Source organism: Homalodisca vitripennis, chromosome 6, assembly GCF_021130785.1.
Source record: "Homalodisca vitripennis isolate AUS2020 chromosome 6, UT_GWSS_2.1, whole genome shotgun sequence".
Classification (NCBI taxonomy): domain Eukaryota; kingdom Metazoa; phylum Arthropoda; class Insecta; order Hemiptera; family Cicadellidae; genus Homalodisca; species Homalodisca vitripennis.
The window spans coordinates 15,455,293-15,482,778 of record NC_060212.1 but is presented as its reverse complement, the minus strand read 5'-3'; the positions used below and the strand labels follow the sequence as shown (position 1 = coordinate 15,482,778).

At 33.2% G+C, this 27,486-nt stretch overlaps 1 protein-coding gene across 2 annotated transcripts in view; it reads right to left on the bottom strand.

Moving 5' to 3' along the window:
• LOC124364138 (protein Wnt-10a) overlaps positions 1 to 21,249 on the bottom strand; it is a 70,823-nt gene extending 49,574 nt beyond the window's left edge. The window contains exon 1 of one of the 2 annotated variants that reach the window (XM_046819368.1): positions 20,986 to 21,249. In XM_046819368.1, the coding sequence (XP_046675324.1) occupies positions 20,986 to 21,047 (62 nt within the window). In that variant the 5' untranslated portion in view covers positions 21,048 to 21,249. The other variant, XM_046819367.1, reaches the window with a different exon arrangement.
• Positions 21,250 to 27,486: the final 6,237 nt, after the last annotated feature.

Sequence of the window (27,486 nt, the reverse complement as noted above, 5' to 3'; positions counted from 1 at the left end):
TTTAATTTATTTTGAATGCATAATTATAATTATTCTTTGTCAAAAAATATTCAAATCGCTTACGCGTTTCTGTATAAAGATACAATATTTGGAGAATAAAGCACAATATATACGTCTATGTAAGCTTCGTCAACAATACAATTCAGTTACATAACTCATAAAATACACTACCAAGAGAACAAAATCCGGGAGGCCTTACTAGATGTGCATATTTTAGACCCACGTAGCAGAACGAAATTATAGAATTCGAAATGACTTATATTTGGAATGGTTCTATCAAAAACCATAATAAGTGAATATAAAAAATGTGTCAAAAATTCTGAATTATTTTCTATTTTTTTTTATTATTATTACTTTCTTCTAACCCACTTTGTGAAAGAAAAGGACGTGAAGCAAAAGTATGATTGTTGTTGAGTTCTAATGCATTTTTACATAACAAACTTAAAGAAATCTAAAAATGTAATACAAAAATTTCGAACTTGACTTTGTTATATTTGTTAATACGTAATACGTTTGTTCTACATCCACATTATTTAATAGAGGAAACAGGTTGGATATTTGTGTATGTGAAAGTATATATATATATATATATATATATATATATATATATATATATATATATATAGTATATATATATATATATATATATCCTATTTTGTCCGAACATATAGTACTTGTGATTAAAAAAATTATAAATACAACTCGCAATGATTTTAAATCTAAAAAAATTGGTTTACAATAAACAAATATAAATTTTCACTCTTTTTGTGTTTTTCAACAACAGAGTTGGATTCTTTAATTTACGAGAATGTTCAATTTACTAATCTTTTTGTAAATAATATAAGCTGCAAAAACGTATGTTACCTGCAATGCTCCTCTTCCTAACAATAATCAAATAACGGGGTTTGGAGTCTTCCAGGTGAATTATCTTTGTGATGAAAAATCTAGTTTTTAATTAAGTAAATTATTCGAGGAATTCCTTCCAAGAAACTAATTGTGCTAGTTACGCTGGGCTTCGAAATAGAACGGTAGCATAAGGGTGTCTTTGTTCACAGGTAATGTTATTTCAGCTTTAAATGCTTAAAACTAACCATACACATAAAATAATGGTAAAAACAACGATACCCAACAAAATAAAAAGACTGGAGATAGAATGTTTTGCAATGGTTTAGAAACCCATTTTTTATTATTATATTCTAACTGGAATATAATTCGTAGCAGAACATTTATATAAATTTAACCTATGCAAAAATGTTGTATATTTAAAATATTTATTCACGAGGAAAGCAAGAATGCTTCAGGTGTCCCGAAATTATATACTATTGTATACCTTTATTCTGTTTTAGGTAACATTTCTTTTAAAACTAAATTTTTTGTAAGACATTGTTCCCTGCAAAATATTTCTTATGATGACCAGTGTATTAATGAACACAAAAATCACGAATTAATTGTTCGACAAATAAAGAAGCCATCTTATTTACCTGAAAACTGTTTCCCACTTTATATTTTTCTGCCAAGCTGAAAAATTGAAGGCGATTTTCCTAAACTGCGTGTGAACATTTTGATGGCGGCCTCCCTAATATATTATACTTTTCTTATACTCTTTGCTGAATCATATCCAAACCAAACACTGTAATGACGACAGTCCATTGCTCTGGTAAACGTATTTCTATCCCCTTGTTTTGCTACATTTTTACTCATATATGATCTGTTATCATGGTTTCGCCTCTTCGTAAACGAATGAATAGATGTACCAGTTAAGTTTTATTGTTCAATCAAATGGGACCCAGAGGGAAAATGTCAAAGACTAAAACATTTTTCACATTGCTACCCTGAATACTTATAATTTTGATGGGCTATAATCAAAACTGGCTTGGACATTCTACGAAGACAAACGAAAGATGACTATTGAGTACCCGTTAGATCGATAGGAATGAAGCATCAGGGTAAAGTGTACTACAAAACTACTAGTCTAGCAGCCGAGTATAAATTCGGACTGCATTATCACATAAGCTACTTTTCCTCGAAATCTTTAGAGGGAATTTTTCAACGAAAGAGGTCGATTGGAAGCCGCGCTAATTTTAGTGGGGCCCTAAAGTCGGGGGAAATATGACACTATGATTTATTCCATCACAAAATTTTTCTAGCTTTATCCATCCACTTGAAATCGACCGTAATATCATAGATAACAGTTTATCATCGTTACACAACTAGCCAGGGGAGTTAAATTCACTAATTTAAGGGGTTTTATATGGTTAGCCAACGCTGATTTAACATTTATGTGTCTGGTTTTATCTACAACAAGCTAAGAAAAACATAATCTGAGAAAGATTTATAAGTTTGTATTTTTACCCCTTTTGATACGTCCTTTGTTTAAAATTTGTTATCGATGATTGAAGGTTTGAAAAGATAACGGGATTTCGGACATTTCCACCGTTGTAGGTTATAAAAGTTTAACACAACGTTTCGAGGATTGGAATCTATCCTCTTCGTCAGGAGGGGGAGGTATTAATACATATAAAAATAAAGAACAGAAAAATAAAGAAGGGAAAGGAAAGGGTTGAATATTTTAAATGGGTTTGCTATTGAACCTTTTTATTTCCCTTCTTTACTTCTGTCTGTTCTTAATTTTGTTTGTATTAATACCTCCCCCACCTGACGAAGAGAATGGATTCCAATCCTTGAAACGCTGTGTTATTTTTTTATTACCTATATCGATGGCAAATGTTAGAAATCCTGTTATCCTTTCGGTACCATCTTATTTAAATTCCACCAAAACCAGCGCGACTGACTAAATATTGATTTTCAAGGTTGTTTGGTTATAAATGCAAATTGGTTCTCGACTCCTGAACTAACCCCCCCCCCACCCTCACAACCCCCCCACCTAACCACTCCCCCCACCCTTAACTTCTATCACCCACGCACCGCATACACGCTATCGCATACATGGTGCTCAACCAAAATTGGGAAAATATTCATTCACCAACTCATCAACCCTGATTGAATTTTACGGCCAAAATCTATAATATTGTGTTCCAGATGCTTGGATTTGAGTCGAAATGAAAATAGTCCTTATCTGAATCAAAACACGTTTCTGTGTTGGGCTGATAAATTTTGTGGAGAGGAGAAATCCCCAAAGACGAACACTGTTTCCCTCACAATAGATATTAGACCTCTTAAAATTTATTCGATTAGGATAAAAAGTAATAATGGCCATTTCATGGAAGAAATCACTCAAGGTTTTGCAATAATCTGTTTCCAACAGGAGCAATGTCTGCTCCTCAAATTGTGAAGGACGACACGACAAGGACGATGACACAAGAAGGACGACACGTGAAGGACGACACATGAAGGACAGCATATGCAGGTCGGCACATGGAGAACGACACATGAAGGACGACACACGAAGGACGACACATGGAGGACGATATATGAAGGACGACACTGAAGGACGACACATGGAGGACGACACACGAAGGACGACACTGAAGGACGACACATGGAGGAGGACACATGAAGGACGACACATGCGACACAGAGGTAGCGTGATCTGCTCGATTGTCCCCAGTATCGGCACAGTGTGGGGTGGTGGTGAGGGTGATGGCGAGGGGTGAGGGGAGTCATTACTTGATGACAGTCGGGGTAGTTTATCCTCCATTGTATGTCGCCGCTTTGAAGTCGTGTAAGAGGATCACACACCCTGTTACACCAAGTGCTCCAATTATGCCAGCCAGTCCAAGCAAGCACTTTCTTGCCGCTCACTGCTTTGATTCCTCCACACTCGCCGTATCCCCAGACCTTCCTCCTGCTGTATGTCATTTTCGTTCGCGTGCTTTCAGTGCTTTTGCCCTTTACATAAAAAGTAGGCGTTCTATTCTGCAGCACTATAACATATGTTTAAAGTTTCTTTACGAGATCGGTACTGTGAAATTGCAATATTTATATTAATAATTAGTGCACAAAATCCAATTTAGTTTATTGCGTCCAAAAATATTAATATACTTTTTTGAAATGCATATAAAACTTGTAAAACTTCGAAAATGCTTGGTTTTAGTAATAAAATATAAATCTTAATAATGTTATAAATTCGAAAGTGCTTTTTTTTCTTTCGCGCGTATACTATTCGACGGATCGTATTGAAATTTTACGTGAACATCCTTACGGTGACTGGGATGAATATAGGCCTAACCTTATTTCGAAAATCACTCCGGGTTACGACCCAGTGGTCGTAAAAATCCCATCTTTGTCCCTAAAGTATTGAAATATTAATTGAAAGAGCGTGTTAACTTTAACCAACTGGTATGTGTACGAGTAAACTTTCATGACAGCACAACTATTTGTTTAATTAATTTAACTGTTATTTTCAATATGTTTACATTTATTTTGTGTAAATTCTCTAAGATGTAACTATAAGTTTTCACGCAGTTTTTTTATGTTAGTGATTAGGTAAGTATCCATCGACCTTATAAAATGCCTAAAACATAAGAAAGATGGTTAGAATTTGACTTCGAAGTCCTTTAAAACAGTCGGCAAGAACTATGTTATATGAAAGTTTACGATACTGTGCTTTTGAATATATTTTTCAGTTTATTAAGGAACAAACACTTTAAGAGTATTAATGTTTAACTGTCCATTTTACACGTACAAACCTACGAAATTGCGTGCGGAGCCGAGGGTTACAGCTAGCATTTTTATAAACTGACTATCTTCGTAGTCGATTTTTAAATATGAATTTCCCAAAATTCTACCGCTTAAACTAAACACAATACACAAAAGCTGTACACATGTACTGTTTGTATAATACTGTGTAAAAACACTTTATTCACTGTGTGCATAAGTTGACTTGAAACAATGAGCTCAATCTATATATATATATACTATTGAAGGCGTTAAGATTTGATGTATATTTGACCTCAAAATACATTTCTGGTTGAACTTAAAGCTTGAGTGTTAGACCACTTAATAAAGTACATGTACGTAGACAATGGCTATAAACATACACTTTTGACAGATTTTCTTGATCGTGGCAACAATACAAACTCTACATCGTCGTTGGAAATAATATAATTCACTTGAACCAGAAGTGCACATACACGGGCAAAGCTTACGAAAAGCGTGCGAAGCCGCGGGAAACAGCTAGTCCTTTATAACTAAATCCGAGGAGTAACGTATGTATTGCTACGTTAAATGTATCTTGCTTATGCGGAATCTAGAGAAACTCATATTTTATGTGATCAATGAATTTTGACCTATGAGGTTGTCCTCTAAGATTAGTTACCTTATACGGCACTAGGTACATCTCACCACGTGTCTTTACAGGCATCGCCGAGGTTGCATGCAAAATTTCAAATGTACAGCTCCTTCCATTTTGATAGTCAACACATTCTGTTCCTAGATCACTTGTTAAAATGTCACACGATTATATTATATTTTACAAATTTATTTATTTTGCTTTGATTTCTCGTTACAATCATGGTTACCATTAAGACCCAATGTCTCAATATTCGTATTCGCTCAGCCAAATCCCATAGTTGAACGTGGACGATCACCGAACTCGATTTTGCCTTTATAGAAATGAATTGGAGTGCTAAATTTCAGCTCTGTAGGTCAGTTAGTCCTCGTAAAATGGTGTTGACAGATATAAATGGAAGTTTAACAGCCTTTTGAGTGATAAAAACATTTAATACTCAGACTAATACGTTTAATGCTGCATATATGAACGGTGAACTTTTAGGAAAAACTAAAATTTTTTAATAGCAGCACTTCCAAGAAAACGTATATTCACACGGGTTTATAGGTGATGATAGAAGTGCCGGAACGGCCAATAAAAATCATACAATGCTTTTTGTGAGACGTGTTTTTAAAATAGTCATCCTTTGTTGTTAAGAATATGAACTTTTCACATTTCATAAATATTAAAGTATTATATTAATTTTATTATTAAATAATCTCCATAGAAATTTCTGGCACTCTTAAGGACTTAGGAGTAGGAATTCTAAGAATCGACATTTAGTGTTTGAGGCTTAGAGCCCAAGTTCCCTCCTGAAACTTACAATTTCTCAACGTGTCGTTTGTTGTTCAACGAAGGTTGATCATTTTGTTGAATCACATTTTGAATTGTGCATTATTTCAGTTTAGTTTCTCTTTGAGGAACATAAATTTCACAACGGGAAGTATCGGTGAGTAAAGTGATATAACCTCAGAACAGAAACTGTCATCTATCGACATATAAACACCGATATAAACTCCTCCCCTATTTTATTAAAAGTTGGAAAATAAAAAAAAATTATTAAACACAATTTTAGGTAGGCTATCCAATGTCTCCTAATTTAAATGATTAAAGTTTAATTTTTCATCTCGGATACTTAAATAACTGTTATACATCCACAATTTATATATATATATATATATATATATTATAAATTTATATATGTACATATGTTTTTGTATATAATATATCCTCTAGATTTTCAAATCTACTTGCATACATAAAACATGTTATTTAAAAATATTTAAAAACTCGTAAAGGTTAATGTAAAATCAAGTTAATGTAATATAACTTATACAGAATGTAATAAGTCTACAGATCTTCAGGATATTTTTCCAAAAATAAGTGGAGCTAAATACTACTAGATGGTATATTTCTTTTCTGTTTACCATCTATCTGTCCGTAATTTTTACTTTTTATTTTTTTATTTCTGAAACCACGAAATATAAAAAATACAGACTGACAGACGTTAAAAGAAAAAATACACGATTGGTTGTATTTGGTTTTTAGCTACTCTTGGTTCTTGAAACAATATCCAAACATTTGTGTAGAGAGTTTTGTTACACCCTGTATATACCGTCTAACACTTCAACGTTACCGCGAATGTTTTAATTTTCCGCCACAAAGAGGTGCGGCATGGGATTGTTGGAATGTATCAAAAACGAGAAGAAAGCGTTTAACTGAGGAAACGAAGAAACATGTAGAACAAGTAAAGATGTTGGGAATCTTCAGAAAGTTACTTAAGGAAATTGCACAGGAGTAGTCTATATAGAATGAAATTTTACCACTCGTCCGACTCATTACTTCTTATATACACGAGTGCCGTACACACAAGCCGAGAGCATCGAAATGCTGCTTTTAAAATTATTTTTATAAATTAAATCCTCCTGTGGTTTCAATCTTTTACACACATTTAATATAAGTTAGAATAATACATTAAGCACTCCAGCGTCTTTTTCTTCTCGTCACACTTGCTGTAGCATCACGTACTCTACAATAATTAAATTGAGGTTTTAGGAAATATTAGACGTTTTCATTTAATATTTGTAATGACATATATTAAATAAAAATCAAAAACAAATAACAAAAATTAAATTAATTTTAAAGATAAAAATAAATTCAAATTAAAAAAAATTTAATTTTTAATGTATTTTTTAAATTTAATTTTTTTTTTATTTAATTTTTATATTAAATTTGTGATGTCTGAGGGTGTAAAACTCGTTTTACTATACTAATAAGTACATGATTATGTATAAAGAACAATGAAAGCTGTTCATTTTAATAACAACAATTTTCTCACCTAAAACACAAAGATTTTTACCACTGCAATGAACGGTAAAATATTCATTTCTGATGTGTTTACGGCATCTTTAATCATGCATTATAACAGAGTTAAAAAAATAATATACTTATTTATTGGCCAAGTTTTATACGCATTAGGTGTAAAAATATCTGGAATTAAATTGGGAAACTTTATTCTTAAAACTATCATAACCTTATTAGTATATACGCTATTACGCTTAAAACAAATTTTAACCGGCCACCATCTTGAAACAATTTTTTAAAATTTGAAATTGAAATAAAAATAATTACCCAAAATTTGATTGTATCTCTCCTGGTTTCTGATGTAAAAACAAGTTTCGACAAACAGATGATAAGCGAAAAGAGATAGACCACTGGTTTCATTTAATTGTAACTCCTGTTGGTCCATGGAACAATAGCCTAAAGTTTGTGTAGACAGTTTCGTTACACCCTGTATATACATATTAAATTATTTAACGTTTAGTAAATCTTGACTCATCTTTTATGGAATTAAAATGAGTTATAAGCAATTTATCACATAAAGCCATGTCCAAAACAATTTTTCACTTTGAATTATACTGATAGGTACAAAGAGTTCATTATGATACATTAGAACTAAAATAATAAAATGTGCTTCTTCGTACAAATAGGAATTAGATTTTTTTATTTTCATTGCATGCCGACTCCAAAGCATTGTATTCAATTTTGAATGCATTTTTATTTTTCTTCTTAATTAATTTCTCGTTATTGCGGTTTCGTGAAGTACAGTATATATTGTTTGCCATGTCGAAATTTTTTGTTTAAGACAATAACTTTTAGGCAGATATTATGTATGTCAAATAGCCAGACAAAATTTCAGTGTATTGTAAACCATGAGTGAGTGTTTTGTAAAAAAAAAAATAGAAAAACCTGTTGGATTTAGAGCGAGATAAAGCCAGATTATTTCCTTCAATGTGGCGTCTTTTAATCCTTTTTTCTGGCATACTTATACTGAAAAATCTATTATTTAGGAGTCTGACGTTTTTTTTTTTTTTACAAGCGTGAAAAGATAAAATAGATTGTATGTACAAAATATGCAATATTGAATGTTTAACCCTTTTGCTACCCTCCGAATTTGACCTCGATCAAAACTATGTACGTAACGATTTCTTACTAGAAATCCCCACATTAATTTTCCGAATACGTTTTTTTATACGCAAGTTCCTGGTTTATGATGTATCCTGAGTAGTTCCATCTATCCAGGGAACAGTACCGGATGTACGAATAAGGGTTAAGGTCGAACAGAACTGTGGCGGGGGGTGGGGGGAGACGGTACTACTAAATCAGACGCAGTAGCTGAAATGAGAGGGTTAGCTAATCACTTTGAAGATTGGTAACACAATAGGGCCGTGTTAGTAAACAGTCTGGCCGCTGACTGACGTGTGCCACACTCGCCTTGGTACATCATCTTCACGCCGCACTCGTCAGTATTACTCAGTATCATTCTGTACAATTTGATACTAAGTATTACTGTATTACACTACATTGATTTATATATCGCAGCGTAAACCTGCACTCCTCTATATTACTCAGTATCATTCTGTATTCGCCATTCAGTACAATTGTGTACTGATAATAAGTATTACTGTATTATAGATCTATAGATCGGAGGGTACACCTGCACTCGTCAGTATTACTAAGTATCATTATTTTACTAGTTATTCACTACAATTTAATACTGATAAGTTTTACTGTATTATACTATATGGATCTATAGATCGGAGGGTAAACATGCACTCGTCAGTATTACTCAGTATCATTCTTTACTCGGTATTTAGTAAAATTTGATAATGTATAACTGTATTACGGTTGTACATATTGCTGCTATGTACAATGTTATGATGATAATAAGTATTACACTTCATGGGTTTATATATCGGAGGTTAATCTCATCTTTATTACTAAGTATCATTATTTTACTCCGATACTCAGTACAGTTTGTTAGTGGTAATAAGTATTACTGTATTAGAATGCATGGATTTATAGAGGGAGGGTAAACCTTTGAAGAATTAATGAAGGCCTTGAAAAAAGATTTTTCCAACAAAAATTATGTTTTGTGGCAATTTTTCACAATTTCCATGGAAACCCATTTGAAATTTATTATATACAAAAGATTCACAATATAAGTCTGAACAAAAATGTGTATAACACTTGTAGTTTATATTTACATGAAAATTGGTTTTGAATATGTTTACCACCAGCATAAAAAACTGCAAAAAAAGGACATTTCATCAACAAGTTCAATATAATGTTTATATATGCTTGTAGCACCTTATTTACATATGTAAACACTTTTAAATAACTAAACACAATACTTTTTAGAGAAAATTATAATTATATAATATACATATTTACGAGTACTTATAAGAACGTCGTAGTGTCTCATACACACGAATGACGTAATGGTGAATGACGTAATACTCCTATGTGTATGTACTTGAAAATATACGACAGAGTCAAGTAAAGGAACTCTTTTTAAACCGTTTAGTATAAAATATAGCTGATTTCCAGTACTAGTTATTATTTTACGTCGTTTATCATGAACGGCTCAGTCGAGCCGCTATCACTTGGAGGGTTAAAGAAATATTTTGATTTATCTTAATCTGCTACTTTGTTTTGGTGCAAAGTTAAGGAGCAGCTAAGTCCACGTATAACTGCTACAATTATAATTCTAAAACTGCAATACCAAGTTCGCCCACTATACCAGTGCCGAGCTGAAGTCCTGTACCACCTCGAGGAGGTGCAATCAACTGAAGGTGGTACAATCAGCCAGAGGTGGTACAATCAGAGGCCGATCACACTTCGTGTGTGTTCCCCTGGAGCCACACACCGCTCTGCGAGGACCGACAGTGTTCTGCTCCAGATATTAGCCGATCTTTGCGCTCTATATGGATAATAATTATCCGAATCTTTAATAACCGCACCGTTATCCAGATTATCCGTTCAGGGATCCGTTTTTGGATCCCTCCAGTTTATCCAGCTACGTCTGGTGAAGGAAGTTAAAGACTGATTTTGAGATCAAATGGACGTAAATTTTTGCAAATCAAGATTTTTGCAAAGGAATCAATAGTGTGGACTAGTATTGTTCAAATATAATTAATATTTCTTGAAATTGTTTCTAAATGTTAAAAATTAAATGAAAAATGTATTTGTACAGGCTCAGTTAGGGCCGCATGGCCCTTTCTTACACTTAACCTGCGACAACGTAAAATTTAAAACATTAAATAAATATTACCTTAAGAATAAAAAAAAAATAATAAAGAAATAATTACATTTAAACAATGTGGTGAAATAATATAATATTTTACATGTTAAAATTAAAATTTAAACAAATTAATGAATTAACTACTTCTGAGTTATTCTTTTAAGACATATAAAATAATATTATACTTTGAACATACAAATAAATTAAAGTATTTATTGCTAATGGATCCTAACTTTTATCACACACACAATCTCACATTCATACCTCTGCCAGTGACACGCCCACAGCATCTCAGACCGGACCTGCATCGGCTAACCGCTCAAAATACATACACCGATAGGTAGATTTTTATCGATTTAAATGTTATCGATATAAATTTAAATCGACGGAAAACTTTTCACTAAAAAAGAAATCGACTTGTGAACAACGCTAGTATGTTGCATCAATCAGAACGGGCGGATGTAAAAAGGGTTAAATATAAGAAAAACATTTTTTAGATAATATTTTTTAATTAATTACAAATTTACCTTTTTACGTTCCTCATTATTGCGACGTTACGACCCGTTACGTCAACACTGAGACGTCATCAAATCGTAATGTCGCATTACTGAAGCATGTAAGAAAATAAATTTACAATTCATTATTATTATAATGTTCCAGCAGCAGGAATGAATTATATGTTTTATTTTCATACACACACTACCGACCATCAGAACACCTGGATAATAACAGAATAATAGGACTTTGGATATTTTACATCGTTTTATGTTTTCACTTTTAATCTGTTTGGATTCTAAGCGGGTTTTTTGGTATGTTTAACTCATTTTCTTTTTATATTCTTCTTTCTTTATTTTTTGGAAATACATTGCCGCACGTAGCAGCTTCTAAATGTATGTAGGGTTTTCACGCCTGACGAGGAGGGTAGATCTCAATCCCCGAAACGTTGTTTTAGACATTTTGTTAAATCTTCCACCGTTAATGACCAACTATAAACAAAGGTCATAGATAATAGTTGGGACGTATAGAGGCATAAATAATCAATAATTGTCAGATAGCTAGATGAAAAGGCTGACTACGCCACTTTAAGGGTATGCATGTGGTTAGCCGATGATGATTTTTATATTTATTTGAACGTCTGACCGTTGGTTTTAGTGTGTGGGTTACATTCAGCAAAATATGATCTGGGAAAAAATGAACCATTTCATATTTTTAATAGTTTTGATACACTTCTGTTTCGAGTTCAGCCAAAAATAGCGCTGCAGATGATTTATTTCGTTCTCACTATCGATTTGTGTGTACTATCGATTTGTGTGCACTATCGATTTGTGTGTACTATCGATTTGTGTGTACTATCGATTTGTGTGTACTATCGATTTGTGTGCACTATCGATTTGTGTGCACTATCGATTTGTGTGTACTATCGATTATACAATGCAGATTACCTTCCGGATGCTGAACTATTAAAGATTGTTTTAAGAACCGAAACAAATGTTTAATTAATAAAACTTCAGAGTTTCTTCGTTACACTGAAGAGGGCAAAGTAACTACAGACGCCAATTAGTTAATTGAAGGCTTCCTTTTTGCCTGAAAATTATTTAATTATGAATTAATTAACAACTGTACCTACCCCAAAAGCAATTATTGAAGTTTTTATTACGTAAAATTGAAAGAAACTGTGCTGGGATGTAATTCACTGAGAATAGATTCTAATGTTTGTAGCTGTAAGAAATCGTGTTTACTAAGTGATTTTACGATTGAAAAGCGTGGAAAATTAGGGAGCCAAATTTGTAGAAATATTAGGTACGGAAATAGTTTAATATTGTTAATTAAGTTTCATGAAAAGACCCAAGTAGATAATAATATGTCAGACCTAGACCAATTTTGGGACTGACAGTAAATAAATGTAAAATTTCTATACAATCGTGTAAACGTAACACTTTAAAATAAAAAAGAAAAGTAAATACAAATTTGCATTTATGAAAGAAAACATTTATGAAACATACTATGAAAACAGAAAAACGTGAAATAAACGTAAATTGCAGTGTGTACGAAATAAGTACGAAAACGAAATAAGTAGTGTGTAACAGTATTTATATGTAAATTTGCGTTTGTTTCACGGTTTTTGTACGTTTTTCACGTTAATTTTTTATGTTTTTCTCAGATATTATGTCCTAAACGTGGACTAGAACTGGTATATTATTATCTACTGACTGACCAAAATATATTGACAAATTTATGTTTGATGTGAGGTATATGTTTGGTTTATTTTACCACGGTTTTATTAATGTGATAATGAATATGAAATTGATACAGTCCTCCATTTTTTTCTAATGCTTACCTTTGTTTAACACACAGAGCACGTTATGTGGTAACCACTGTATCTACTTCAGGGGACCGTAGTCCAATATTGATCTACTCATTTTATGTGGAACAACCAGGGTTTGGAATTTTGTTATTCTTTTTCAGATAATTTCCTTGAATACAGAAAAAAAGCAAAATTTTGTTTCCATCACTCCACAGCATTTCAAGTAGGATATCCAGACAATTTCGCAATTAGGATAAAATAAAAACGGCTGAATACAAAAATTTGAAAAGTTTACAGATAGTACATGGGTTAAAACTTCTGCGACTGATTAACTGTTCCTGTAAGGCTCGAGGAAATCATTATTTAATTAAATGTAATTCACATTTGACATGTCATACATTGTTTTTGAAGAAATTTTATGTTTTTTTTAATAATATACATGTAATTTCCTCCAATGATATTTTATATTCATAATATACAAACTTAAGGTCCTTATTTTCAATTGGTGGCATAAAATTGTACTACCCACGTACTCGTTGTGGAATAAACATATTTTTTTTTAATATTCTTTTTTTCTAAAATAATTATAAAAGAGCAATAACCAAAATTATCTTTAAAATGTAATATCAATTATTGCAATAAGAAAATTGATTAAAAAGATAGTGTAACCAATGTTAAATTCTCTAATAATATAAAAAATTAAAAAACTTTCTTTTAATGTAGGATATTTTGTAAACTTTGATGATAATGTAACATACACTTCCACTACTAATGCCCTGTATTTCAGGAAACATCCTTTAGGTTAGAATTAGGCTATACTCCGATGTTGGAACTAGGAGTCTCTTAACGAGTGTAAGTTAATTTTCTTTAAATAATTTAAAGACAAGACAAGAATACTAATAACATTAAAACTCTGGCAACAAGGAAGAGGATGGTAACATGTAATATTAATTTTTGTGTGTGTGAGTTTAACGGTTCATACTAATGTGTTTTCAATAAGATATTTATGGTAAGTTAAACACATATATTACTAATCTCAGGAGGCTAATCACTGCGCAACAGTGTTAACAAAAATATTTTAATATAAGTTTGATCATTTTAATGTTTTATCTAACTCAATTAGTGACATTAAAATGTGTAAATGGACGTGTCTGTTAAAAGCTTAAATTTATGTATTGGTTAAATTTTATCTATATTATTAAAATCATTTCTTGATTTTTGTATGGTGGTCTTAGATATTATCTGAAACTATTACTTTATAAATACATTTGGTACCAATCAAAAGCGCTGACCTAGTTGTGGCTTTAGTGTATTTAAAAATCTGATTATAGAGCTCCGCCCCACTGGCTACTAGAGTTCAAATGTTAGTTTTATGACAGTGTGTTTGTTTAGCTTAGAACAGCTGATATCTAACAATCTATTACTCATACTGTTGGTCAATTAATTTAATGTTTTGTTTATAACTGGTATTAAATGAGCTATCAGTACCTTTTATCATTTTAATTGTATTCCTCAATAACTGGATAAAGTAGTGATTTAATCAAAGCAAAAAAGGGCGATACAAAGCATAATGATAGCCTGTTGTGACATCATCTGTTTGAATACTGCAGAAGTCCGAGGACAATTTCAACAATAGCACTGGCCATAAAAATTAGTTAATGGAATCTATCAGCTCAAGAGACTTTGGAATTTATTGGGCCCTAAACAAGGTTACTAGGATAATTTTAGACTGATCTTACTAAAGAATGGAATTATTTGATAAAAGAGGCGTCGATCTTTGCAACAAGATACCGATAATATGGAAATATAACATTGGTAAAACCCCCTCCACGAGTGACCTTGAGACCAGAGCATTAGAGCGAATATGCAAATGTCAAAGTCAATTCAAAGTCAAAGTCAAAATTTCTTTATTGCCATAATAACATAAGTACATGCATTGGCTTGCGTCAAAGTACATATAACTAAAAACTACTAGCAATCTATGTAAGGTACTCTATCTACCTTTAATATACTCTTCTATAGAATAAAAACAATTTTCAATTAGAAATGACTTGAGCTTTCTTTTAAAATAGTTTAGATTCAAGTTAGATTTAAGGTGATCAGGGAGAGCGTTAAACAATGAAGGTAGGAATACCCGAGTTGAAACACTGAGGTAGTGTTTCCTTACTATGTTACTGACAGTAAGATTGTTGCCATCGACTCCTGATAGGCGTTATCGAAATACCACAATTGAACCTCAAAATGTCCTATTTGACGACCTCAATTATGGTTGGAGATTTATCGCTACCGACCATCCAGTAATAGATCCAAATAAGACTCTCATCCTCTAACGGGAAGAATTATTGTGTCTCCGACTAAACATTAGTATATTTATATTTGTTTATTCCCTTCCATAAGGTACGATATTGATAAATGTGTTAATGGATTTAGCAGTTATTATGTATTTATAATCTCCTAATACAAGAGAAGTTCTTAAGGGTTAAACTGAATAAGTGAACTTAATATTGAACTAACAATTCAACAGTCAAAGGTGTATTCGCAGGAGAGATAACCTTCCATCGTCCTATCTCACCTCAGGTGTTCAGAATAGTTTACTATCGGCCAAACATTAATACAAGCAGATATAATGCTCAACCTTTTACAGGAAGATCTAGTGTATTCCTAGTTAAGCATTAGTAGAAGAAAGTTGTTTTATTTCCTTGCATGGAGGAGCTTTGTTACCATTTTATAAGAGTAAGTTAGGATATGGAAACTATGTTCTAATTATTGTCTCCTGATACAAGAAGATTTCGTGCCATAAACCATAAATAAACTGAAAAAACACCGACTCGTATTAGGATAGTTTAGAATTCTACACGAACAATTTTATACTGAACGATAGATAAAATTTAAACGAGATGATATAGATAACAGATATTGGGGACCCCCCGATGTCCTATCTTGCACCAGCTACGCTTGTAGATATTTTACTGTTGCCCTCACAGTAACTTAATACAACCAACATATGGTAAATTTTGTATTATGGAAAGTATTTAGCAAGCTCTGGTATAGTGTTAACACAGTAAAACGAGTAAATTCCACGTAAAACAGTAAAATACCGTGCATGAAGATTTATGATACAAGGTGCAATGAGCGTGTTCATTAATTTGGGATCTATGTTCTATTTATGGTCTCCTGATACAAAACAATTTTACAATCAAACAAGTAACGTGCGGTGAACGTCTGCAAATGATTTCAGCCTATACAGAGCCTGCTGATTCCATCCAGTGTGCGAATGATCCGGATAATGTTGTTATTCGGAAATGATTGTCTGACTGCCGCATGGAGATGAGGGGTTACGTCAGAGTGGTGTCATGCATTCAAAGGGTGATGTGACTCAGTAACATAACCCGTACTATGTCGTTTCAGGAGTCATTAGTGTTATTTTAATATATGAGCTTCTTTTTTGAGTCAGAGCAGTACCTTAACTAATATTTTTAATAGGAACTGCCCAAACAGATTGTACGTTATGAATGATGTACGATGTTATTCAGGCTGCATTTTTGGTCTTGTTTCAAGAATTTTGGCAAATATCTTCTTATTTCAGTGATATTAAGTGAGTTCAATAACTGGCAATTAGTATAGTGAGATGATTTTGTTAAACAAATTAAAATTTAAACCATCAAATTATACGAAGGAAACAGGATTTTGCCGGACATTTGCCATCGTTCAGTGAAACAAAAAAAATCAGTAACACTACGTTTCAAGTTCTGCAATCTGATCTCTTCTTCAGGTAAATAACTAACCTAACACATAGAAACTAGGTTAAAATAAACACACCATACCAGAGCGTTGTGACGCGCCTAAGTCAGGAATGACAACCACGATGTTGTGTGTCAACTTCAACTCTAAAACATGCACTCAATATATTTCTTTTTCACTGAACGATGGAATCTGTCCGAAAAAATCCCGTTTCCTTCACAATACTTCCATTGTCAAAAATAAACTTCAAACAAAGAAATTATGTGAACTAAATAAATATAAAGGGCAAATTTGTATTTGGTATGCTTGAAAATGGAACTAAATTCTAATGCTTAAGCATTTAAGTTCCTTTCCCTTTAAAATAGTTAAGACAATTGAACCTGAATTCGCATTAAAGGTTTGAAAGGTTAGTTATTTCTATTATTAGTTTATTTATACTCACTTTACAAACATTTTACACAATTCATTACAATATGAGTTTAATTCAGAATAATAACAAAAACATGGATATTGAAAAATACAAAAATTATTTCCGAAATATTAATATAAATGGAACACCATTTAATTTTTATCGCAGAGAATTTCAATTCGGATATTTTAGTTAAACGTATGGTTTAAAATAGTAGAGTACTCAACAAGTAACAGACTAGAAGCCGAGAGTAAATTTGCGCGGGATAACACACAACATGGGCTTTCTCGAAATCAATAGTGGATTTTTTCTAAGAAAGAAATTGATTGTGGAGGTCACTGAGGACGAATTGAAGGGTAAAGAAAGGTTTAAACACATGCAACGACATTTTTCCCCAGATTATATTTTTCCCAGCTTGATACACTATTCACTTCCGAGCGCCTGGAGCATAAATATTTAATAGTTATATCACAGTGGAGAACTAAAATAGCGACTGAAAGACGCCATTTTAAGAGTCTTTGTATGGTTGGCTGATGCTGATTTAACATTTATTTGCGTATCTGATGGTTTGTTTTAAGTGCACTAAGCTATACAATGTGCTACAAGTGCGTCTGAGGCCTGACTGTATTGCAGTGTTCACACCACAGCCGGTGTGAGTGATGAATTAAAAATCGCTTTCAATGCTCATACAATAAAATTACTTACAGAAATTTGTCCTCAAAAGTGACTACTAAGAACTTTTTTGTTCTCTTAGCTTTCTCTGAAGTCACTGAAAAATGAATAAGATTTTTCTAAAAAAAACACAAACGAAGGAAGCGTTTTAAGAAACGTGTTTTATCTGGCTAATCTCGTGTTTTACGGCCTGAACTAATTTGTGAAATTTTTTTACCCCACTATGAAACACTAGCTTAAAAGATAAAATAAAACCTACAGTTAAACAACTGAACTGTAGCTTTAAGTGGAGTGAAGGTATTATTCTCTCTAGTTTTTTTACGGATTTACAATAAGACTACCGTACATTACAATTGAAGCTCTCATGTTTCACTTCGCTCCACTAGCAATTTCGATATATACAATTATATATATATATATATGTGTGTGTGTGTGTGTGTGTGTGTGTGTGTGTGTGTGTGTGTGTGTGTGTGTGTGTGTGTGTGTGTGTGTGTGTATTTGAAGTTCTTCTGAAGATGTTGTATGCTCCAATAACCACAACTTAAGGGGGTAGTTCACGCCGAAAATCACCAAAACCTCAATTCTTCTAAAAACGTTTTTATAATTTTATGCTGTACTAATTACTGGACACAAATGACATTACAATGAGATTTTTTCCAAACGTAATATACATCTTAAAGTGGTATTTTATTGGGGTTTTGCTGCTGAATAAGAAAAACTTAGAATATGCGTTTTATGCGTTTTTATTGTTATACTGCACTATTAAGTGAAAGTTTCATTATGGTCCGGGGCAGTTTTAATGTAAGTAGGCCAATAATCCAAACAAGGTTTTCTGAAAAGTAACTTTTTCAAAACGAACGAATTAATTTCTCAAGTTCTGAAAGTAATAGAGGGGTGATTTAAAAAAATAATTAAACCCCATTTTCTTTTCGAACTTAAAAAAATATTTAAAATCATGTAAAAATTGCGCTTCAGATTATGAACTTTTACTTTCTTGATCAAATTTAAAAACAAAATCTATCACGATAGAAATTCAAAATGTGGGTTTCCGTAATTGCTTGCAAAACTCACTAACAAACGGAACAATACCACGATCCCAGAAAGAAGCCATTACTAAAACAGGTGTACACTAGTGAATAATATTATCACATTTGTCAATAAATATAAAGCTTTCCCTCTTTTGAACTAACCCTTAAGAAACATTGGGTGCTACATAAAAGGTTTCTTAGGACATTTGTTATATTAGAGAGAGGTCATGCGGAGCCGTGAGTAACAGCTAGTAACTTATATGTTCGATCATAACAAGCCGAGTTTAATATTCACACTAGAAGAGAAATAAACTATTCGAACGTACTACCAATAAGTAACTTGTTACACCCTGAGAAAATTATAACCTGCAAAGGAAGGATTAGGTTCCGTATTTTTCAATGTCGTTCTGTCACTTTGGTTGCCAAGAATATAACATTTCATTAAATACTGACAAAGCTTGATTGGTATCTATTCATACAACACTAGAAACATTATTCGCTGTACATGTAAAAATTTACACATTTATTACAAATAAACAGTTTTGCAGCAAATTGACGTTATTTTGGCTAGATGTACTTTATGAATAAAATGAAACACTTCAACGTGCACTGTTACAATGATTTTTTCTAATTGTTTCAGTAATATGTTTAGCCTTAATCTGTAATTTACGCGTGGGATATTGCCAATTTTGGGGAGCTTAATAGAAAAAATGGGCGAAAAGGTATACAGGGCACTATTATAAAGAAGGGCTCAAGCTACATATAGAATTAAGTCACGTTATCTCCAATATGGTTTTATATTTACATATGTATGTTATTGCCAATTATTGGCTATTCGGTCTCTTAATACAATTTGGAATTAATGTCATAGACATTATTTTGAATTCTGGTAAGCACCAAAAAGGTAACGAATTCTTTTCATATCCATAAGGAATTCCAAAGAGAATTTCAACTAAGCCGATGGTACAATAATTTCGCTAACACGATATGACGGACATTACGATCCCACTTATTCCACACCCACTGGCAGATATTATAACAATGTTTACTTGATGGTTGCCGAGGAAATGGAAACAATATCGGAGCTCGGTTTCAGCCGAACGTTATTGGTACCATTGAGCACATAGCGCGGCCGATACATCGCGGTCGGTCCGTAACGCGATAAGAGCGTCTGCCGCACATTTGAGCGCCGTAATATCTATATTAGCCTCTAATGGCCCAATAAACTACGTAAATAGTGAGATAATACGTCTTTGATCACCACGTGATCACACCGACTAGGGGGCACCCCTGCGGCAGCACACGTCAAGGTAATGTTTGGTTATAACGAAATATTATTAATAAGGGTTTATTGAGCTATGGATTTTTTGGAGCTAAGAGTGAAACATGTGCGAAATATATTTTTGGTAAATTTTTATCTACAATTCGAATTAGAATCTGTCAGAAAACAATGTTCAAGGTGCGATATTATGTCACAACTCATGTAAGTGTGTATAACAAAATTTTAAAATGCAACAGTTATAAAATTGATAAATTCAACATTTTCACCTCTAGCATGAATAAATAACTTGCATTGCATAAATAGGACGCATTAATTGTCCCAATATTTAATAAAATTATTGTTAATTTAAAATTGGTTATTTAGATAAACTTTGAAAATTTAAAAAATGTTTGAAGGTTCAAATTAATTAAATTGTTTTGTACGAGTTATGTTGTTATCAAATGGTGATAAAGAGGTGATTTATAAGTTGTTAGAGTATAATATAAAAGTACATTTTTTCTGCAGGTGTGAGATTAATGACAGCTTAATCATAAACTACGATAGAAACTTGACCTACTACCTGTGAAAGTGATAAAAGATAAACAGCACTCTGCTACTTACTGACTGGCGTACGTGTTATCGGAAAACTCGGTTAAACTTAACTGAAACAAGAGAATGGCTATGCATGAGAGGACTGATAAGAGCATGTCACTGGCGTTATCACCGATAGGAGAGCACCGCACCTCGCCACTTACCCGACACAGAGGCAGCTGAGCAGCAGAGAAGCGCAAGCAGCCGAGACAGGGCCGAGGGGCATTCTGCCCACACCCCTAGCCGCGGAGACCGGGCATGTCAGCGGCAGAGCCGCGCGCACCGACTGGCGGTGGGGGGGCGCAGGGACCCACGTCCGATCACAATTATTTACCACGTTCGCGCCGATTACAACCAAAAATGTGGCCCAGCGTGAGATTGCCCCGTGAGCTATTAGCACCTCTCCGGAGCGTCCTCTCTTCTCGCGATTAGTTCGGAGACTAGCGCGGCTCTCCCTCCGCATCGCGCTAGCGGGCTCGACCCCCGCCAGTGTCATCGCCTGTCCACGCTGGCCCGCCTCGAGCCTCCTATTAGGCGATCTTACTAAACAATGTCCCCCCAACCCCGGATTTCACCCAATCGCAGAGTAATTGCCTTCGTCACCCCTATAACACACTAGGAAAATATTTAAAGTCGTGTCCCTCAAAATGCTTCATGGTTACTGGAGTTAACATATATGGCGGCAAATACAGGGTAATTTCAATTTGCGCTATATAAGCACTCAGGGTTTTCTCTAAATCCATAGAGGAAAATTACTAGGAAACAAATCAGCCACTCTAGTTTTTCCTTAAAGCATAGTATTTTTCATAGATTTGCACACGTGAAACCAACCTTTCGTGACCAAAACAAATGTTAAATCAGAGTACTTTTTTTTGTAGTTACGAAGTTATATGTAACATATGTGGCGAGGAAAAAACATAATTTAAATTCTGGGAAATTTCCTTATAAATAAAAACTCTACGAGTCAGTTTGCACTATATAAGCACTGAAGGTTTTCTCTAAATCCATAGAGGAAAGATCCTAAGAAACAAATCAGCAACTCTAGTTTTCCTCAAACCATATTTCTTATCTTTGCACACTTAATACCAACCGTCAGACACGAAAATAAACTATAAATCGACATCCCTAATGGTTACTAGATTTAACATATGTGACGAGGAAGAAAAATAATTAAAATACAAGGTAATTTCGTTATAAATAAGAAATCCAGAAGCCAATTTTCACTACATAAGCACACAGGGTTTTCTCTAAATCCAATGAGGAAAATTCATAAGAAACAAATCAGCAACTCTAGTTTTCCTCAAACCATATTTCTTATCTTTGCACACTTAATACCAACCGTCAGACACGAAAATAAACTATAAATCAACATCCCTAATGGTTACTAGATTTAAAATATGTGACGAGGAAGAAAAATAATTAAAAATACAAGGTAATTTCGTTATAAATAAGAAATCCAGAAGCCAATTTTCACTACATAAGCACACAGGGTTTTCTCTAAATCCAATGAGGAAAATTCATAAGAAACAAATCAGCCACTCAAGTTTTTCTCAAACCATATTTTTCATAGCTTTGTACACTTAATAGCAAACCGTTAGACACGAAAATAAACTTTAAATCAACATCCCTAATGGTTACTAGATTTAACATATGTGACGAGGAAGAAAAATAAATTAAAATACAAGGTAATTTTGTTATAAATAAGAAAGTCCAGAAGCCAATTTTCACTACATAAGCACACAGGGTTTTCTCTAAATCCATAAGGAAAATTCATAAGAAAGAAATCAGCCACTCTAGTCTTTTCTCAAACCATATTTTCATAGCTTTGTATACTCTTAATAGCAACCTTTAGCGACGAAAATAAACGTTAAATCAACATCTTTTGTTGTTACTAGATTTAACACATGTGTGACGAGGAAGAAAAATAAATTAAAATACAAGGTAATTTTGTTATAAATAAAAAGTCCAGAAGCCAATTTTCACTATATAAGCACACAGGGTTTTCTCTAAATCCAATGAGGAAAATTCATAAGAAAGAAATCAGCAACTCTAGTCTTTTCCTCAAACCATATTTCTTATCTTTGCACACTTAATACCAACCGTCAGACACGAAAATAAACTATAAATCAACATCCCTAATGGTTACTAGATTTAAAATATGTGACGAGGAAGAAAAATAATTAAAATACAAGGTAATTTCGTTATAAATAAAAAATCCAGAAGCCAATTTTCACTACATAAGCACACAGGGTTTTCTCTAAATCCAATGAGGAAAATTCATAAGAAACAAATCAGCCACTCAAGTTTTTCTCAAACCATATTTTTCATAGCTTTGTACACTTAATAGCAACCGTTAGACACGAAAATAAACTTTAAATCGACATCCCTAATGGTTACTAGATTTAAAATATGTGACGAGGAAGAAACATAAATTAAATACAAGGTAATTTTGTTATACATAAAAAGTCCAGGATTTCTCTACATCCATAGAGGAAAACTCTTATAAAGAAATCAGCCACTCTAGTTTTTTTCCTCAACCCATATTTTTTATAGTTTTGCACAGTAAAAACCAACCGTTAGCCACGAAAATAAACGTTACATCAGCATCTTCTGTAGTTACTACATTTAACATGTATGGATGGTAAAGAAAAAGCACAATTTAAAAACGGGGTAGTTTTCTTATAAATAAAAAAATGTTTGAGCCAATTAACACTATACTGCGCACAATCTGAATCCATAGAAGAAAGAAATCAGCTACTCTAGTTTGTACCTCAAACCAATTTATTCATGGCTAGGCACACTTAAAACCAGCCTTCAGTAACGAAAATAAACGTTTAATCAGCGTTCTTTACAGTTACTAGATCTAACATATAAATGGTGAGTAAAAAAATTTAATACAGGTTAGTTTCCATATAAAACACAAAATCCAGGAGCTGTGTGCCAATATGCGCTATACAAAAATACGTTATCTTTAAATCCACAGAGAATTTTTTCCAAGAAAATAATCGATCATCAGCTGCCCTAATTTTGATTGAGGCGTGATGAAATGATCATTCTTTCCTCCGATTGTAATTTTTTTTTTAGCTTGACCTACTTAAAACCGTTCGTACCGTGGCTACGTAAATAAATATTAAATCAGCGTAAACTAACCACATTCAATAGACTCTACAAGGTCTGATTATTTAGCTATCAGATGGTGATATAACTATAAACTATGTGTCTGATAGTCGAATTAACGTGTATCAAGGCAGGGAAAATATTATAAGATTAAAAATATAATATTATTTTCACCCTATTAGGTCCCCCCTATTTCGACCTATAGAGTGCAAATTTGGCTCCTGAACTCCTGGACTCCAGTAAATAGATTACGTTTTGGAGATAAATCAAGGAGAAGGACAAAATTGAAAAGATGGACAAGGCATAGGGTAAAGGAATGTGAGGAATGTTAAATGTGGTATAAAACAGTGAAAAGATCTTCTAGTGAAAAGATAAATAATTATTTATGAAACCTTGTTACGAAACCGGTTTTAGTCTCTATACCGATAAAATTGCGTCAGTTTTACGTCTGAACCAACCATGGTACAAAAGACTTCTTCAGGGTGAATTAACCAAGCAGCAAAATAATTGCCACATGTTGGATGGTTTCCTATGATTACACACTTAGGTTTTATAACTGTAAACAATCTGAGTGAACGTTTTCAAAGTATCCTGCCTCATAATCTTGTCATGTTCATAACTCTTGGCAACCTACCATTGACTACATATTCACAGAGATCAGGGTTTTAGAGGATGTAAACCACATTTGAAAACGTAATTTTCGAATTCTGGTCTTTATAAATTAAGTTTAAGAATACATTTAAGGCATCTGTCATCGTGGACAACATCACATTTCTTCCTAACCCATTCCAATATGTCACCACAAGAGGTTCCTGGACATTCTGACTCATACGCAGCAGTTTACATTTGAGTAACGCATCTATCATCGTGGTGAATCACACCCCCTTCAAAGTATAGCACGTGACAGAAAAGACACAGTTTGGGTACCAATTATTCATCAGTGAGAAAAGATTTAACATTTCTCTATCGTAAGTGTTCCGCTAACACTCGGGTACACGATAGATATACATCTCATATCTTCGAAAATTACGAGCGAATTAAAGATTCCCTCATCTTTGATTATATATATATATATATATATATATATATATATATTATATATATATATATATATATATCGATTATTAAGTTAAAGCAAAGGGGTTTTGTATTTACCGATACAATGAAATTATTTAAATTGTATTTAGTTAAATAATGTAAAATAAAATAAAAGCGGGTTGGTTAGGAATGTGAATCAAAAGTTATAAATATAAGTGGAGATTGCTTATCTACTGGAACATCTGTGTCACGTTTGTGTCATTCTAACCTTGAAGATTATCACAGGCACACATTGACTCCGTTTTAAAACAATAAAGATTATGTTTATTCTCGCAAAGTGTTTTGTAATAAAGTTGTTTATTTTTTTATTTTGCAATTTTACGATTAAATTGCGTGTGAGTTTTAATGCACGAGATATAAAAAGCGATAGTAATACATTTAAATACTGCACTGTGTGTTTGTTAAACAAATCTAAAAATCTTTTGTAATTTTTAGTCATTAAACTAATGAATATGCATATTAGAGGATCGTTTAAAAATAATATCAGAAACAATTTTGAACTATATGAGCTAGTCAGTTATGACAAACTTCTAAACTCCTTTGCTATTTTACACGTCAAAAACAAAAGCAAAATTAGTTCAAGGTTGTAAATATTTTCCATAGAAGTCAAGAATATTCTGCACAGAAAACACATATTTGTTTGTTTGTGTTTTTATACCTTAGATTGCTTTTACTTTGACTCACTGCTTTATGTTGATCACAATAAACAATACTGTAACTACAAATTCTTATAGTTATGTAAATTTATTAGCAATATGAATTTGATTTTCTCGTTTATATCCTGCGATTCACTCATTGTCCCACAACCCTTTGTAATTGTATACACAATTTTGAGATTAGTTAAACAAGCGTAATAATGACACTTTAAACTCTGTGTTAATGTTATAACAATTAATGTTTTACCAGCTTTTTACTGATTATTTTTTGGGTTTTTTCCTGATTTTCCTTTTGTCTGGCCTTAAATACTTGATAAATAAGATTCTTTTGAGAGCAATTAGTCTTCATAAAGTTTCTTTGTCGTCAAACCTTTCAGTATATCAATTATTTTTACACTAACTCTTAGTATAGCATATTTGAATTTTTAATGTTTTACTTTTACATTATCTTCAAACATTTAACCCTATGACTGATTTTCATATTTCCATAATTATAATTTAAACTGCTTACTTATTTATTGCGACACGTAAAGAAAATTGTATTTTGTCTGCCTTCAGCGTGTTTAAAGAGTAAAACCCTACCGCAACCAAACACTGACTGCACCAAACACAATGAAGCCTGGACGTGAGTATAGTACGCAGTATAATCTGAGGGGTGCATATTAACATCCCCTGTCTGATGAGGATAAGCCGGCCTAAGGTGATACTCTCGTGGTCACGTGTGTATCTGTAGTAATTGGTCCCGACGTATCAGAGATGTAGGGATTAATTAGCAGTGTCTCTGAGAGCGGTATCCGGAGATCAGGAGCAGGTCGCCGTCTCTCCGCGGTGACAAAGGGGATCAGGGGTGCATAATTCTATCGGGAGCGAGGGCAGGGTCAAAGCTGCCGCCGATTTACTAATGACAACCCCCTCACTGTGTCGCCCTCTTACCCATTTTCAACAACTTAATGAAAATCGCAATCCCGCCCCCCCCGCACCACTCGCCCCAACACACTCCCGTCCCTCGACGCAGCGCCGTGTTATTGCGGCTTTTACATGAAGGGTTGTTTTAACTAATAACGGCATGTCTCTCTCAAGTACGCGCACTGAGCTACGGACGCTTTGACATCCGTTTGATAGTGGAGCACTTTTTATTACGTTTCAATGTGTTTGTGACGTCACAAAGGTGCGTCCTTCATAAAGGGATGAATCGATGCGAAAGGGTTAGTTGGCCTTTACACGATCAGGCCGCTATTGACGTAGTTCATCCCCTTATAGTTGGGCAGCCTGAAATGAAAGCATGCAATTACACTGTCATAATTAAATTTTATGACTAATTACAGTTTTTTGTGATTAACTTTTATGATTTATCAGTCGAATCGACGTACAGAACAGTGCACGAAATGAATTTGCTGTAAATAAATGTTATTCCAAACTATAAAGATTTCTGTGAGTTTAATTACTAGAAATTAATACAGTATGTTTTGTTCCTTTTAAAATGACTGACCTATATAACCAGATAGAGTTACCCAAACCTTAGTGAGAAAAAGGTTGAGTTCATAGTTTCGTGTACGTTGGTAGCCCTGCGAAGTGAAGTGCTGTTTTGACTCGACGTTTGATCATTTAAAATTTTGATTTGAATCTTTGGAATGCTTATAAAGCGTATGGATACTGAATAATTCTCTTTCATGACAGTGTCTGATTAATTAGTTCAGTGGTTCTTTGTTTAAAGTTTGTTATTGTCGTTTGAAAGGATAAAAGGATTTCGGACATTTGCCACCATTATAGGTTATAAAAGGTATAACACAACGT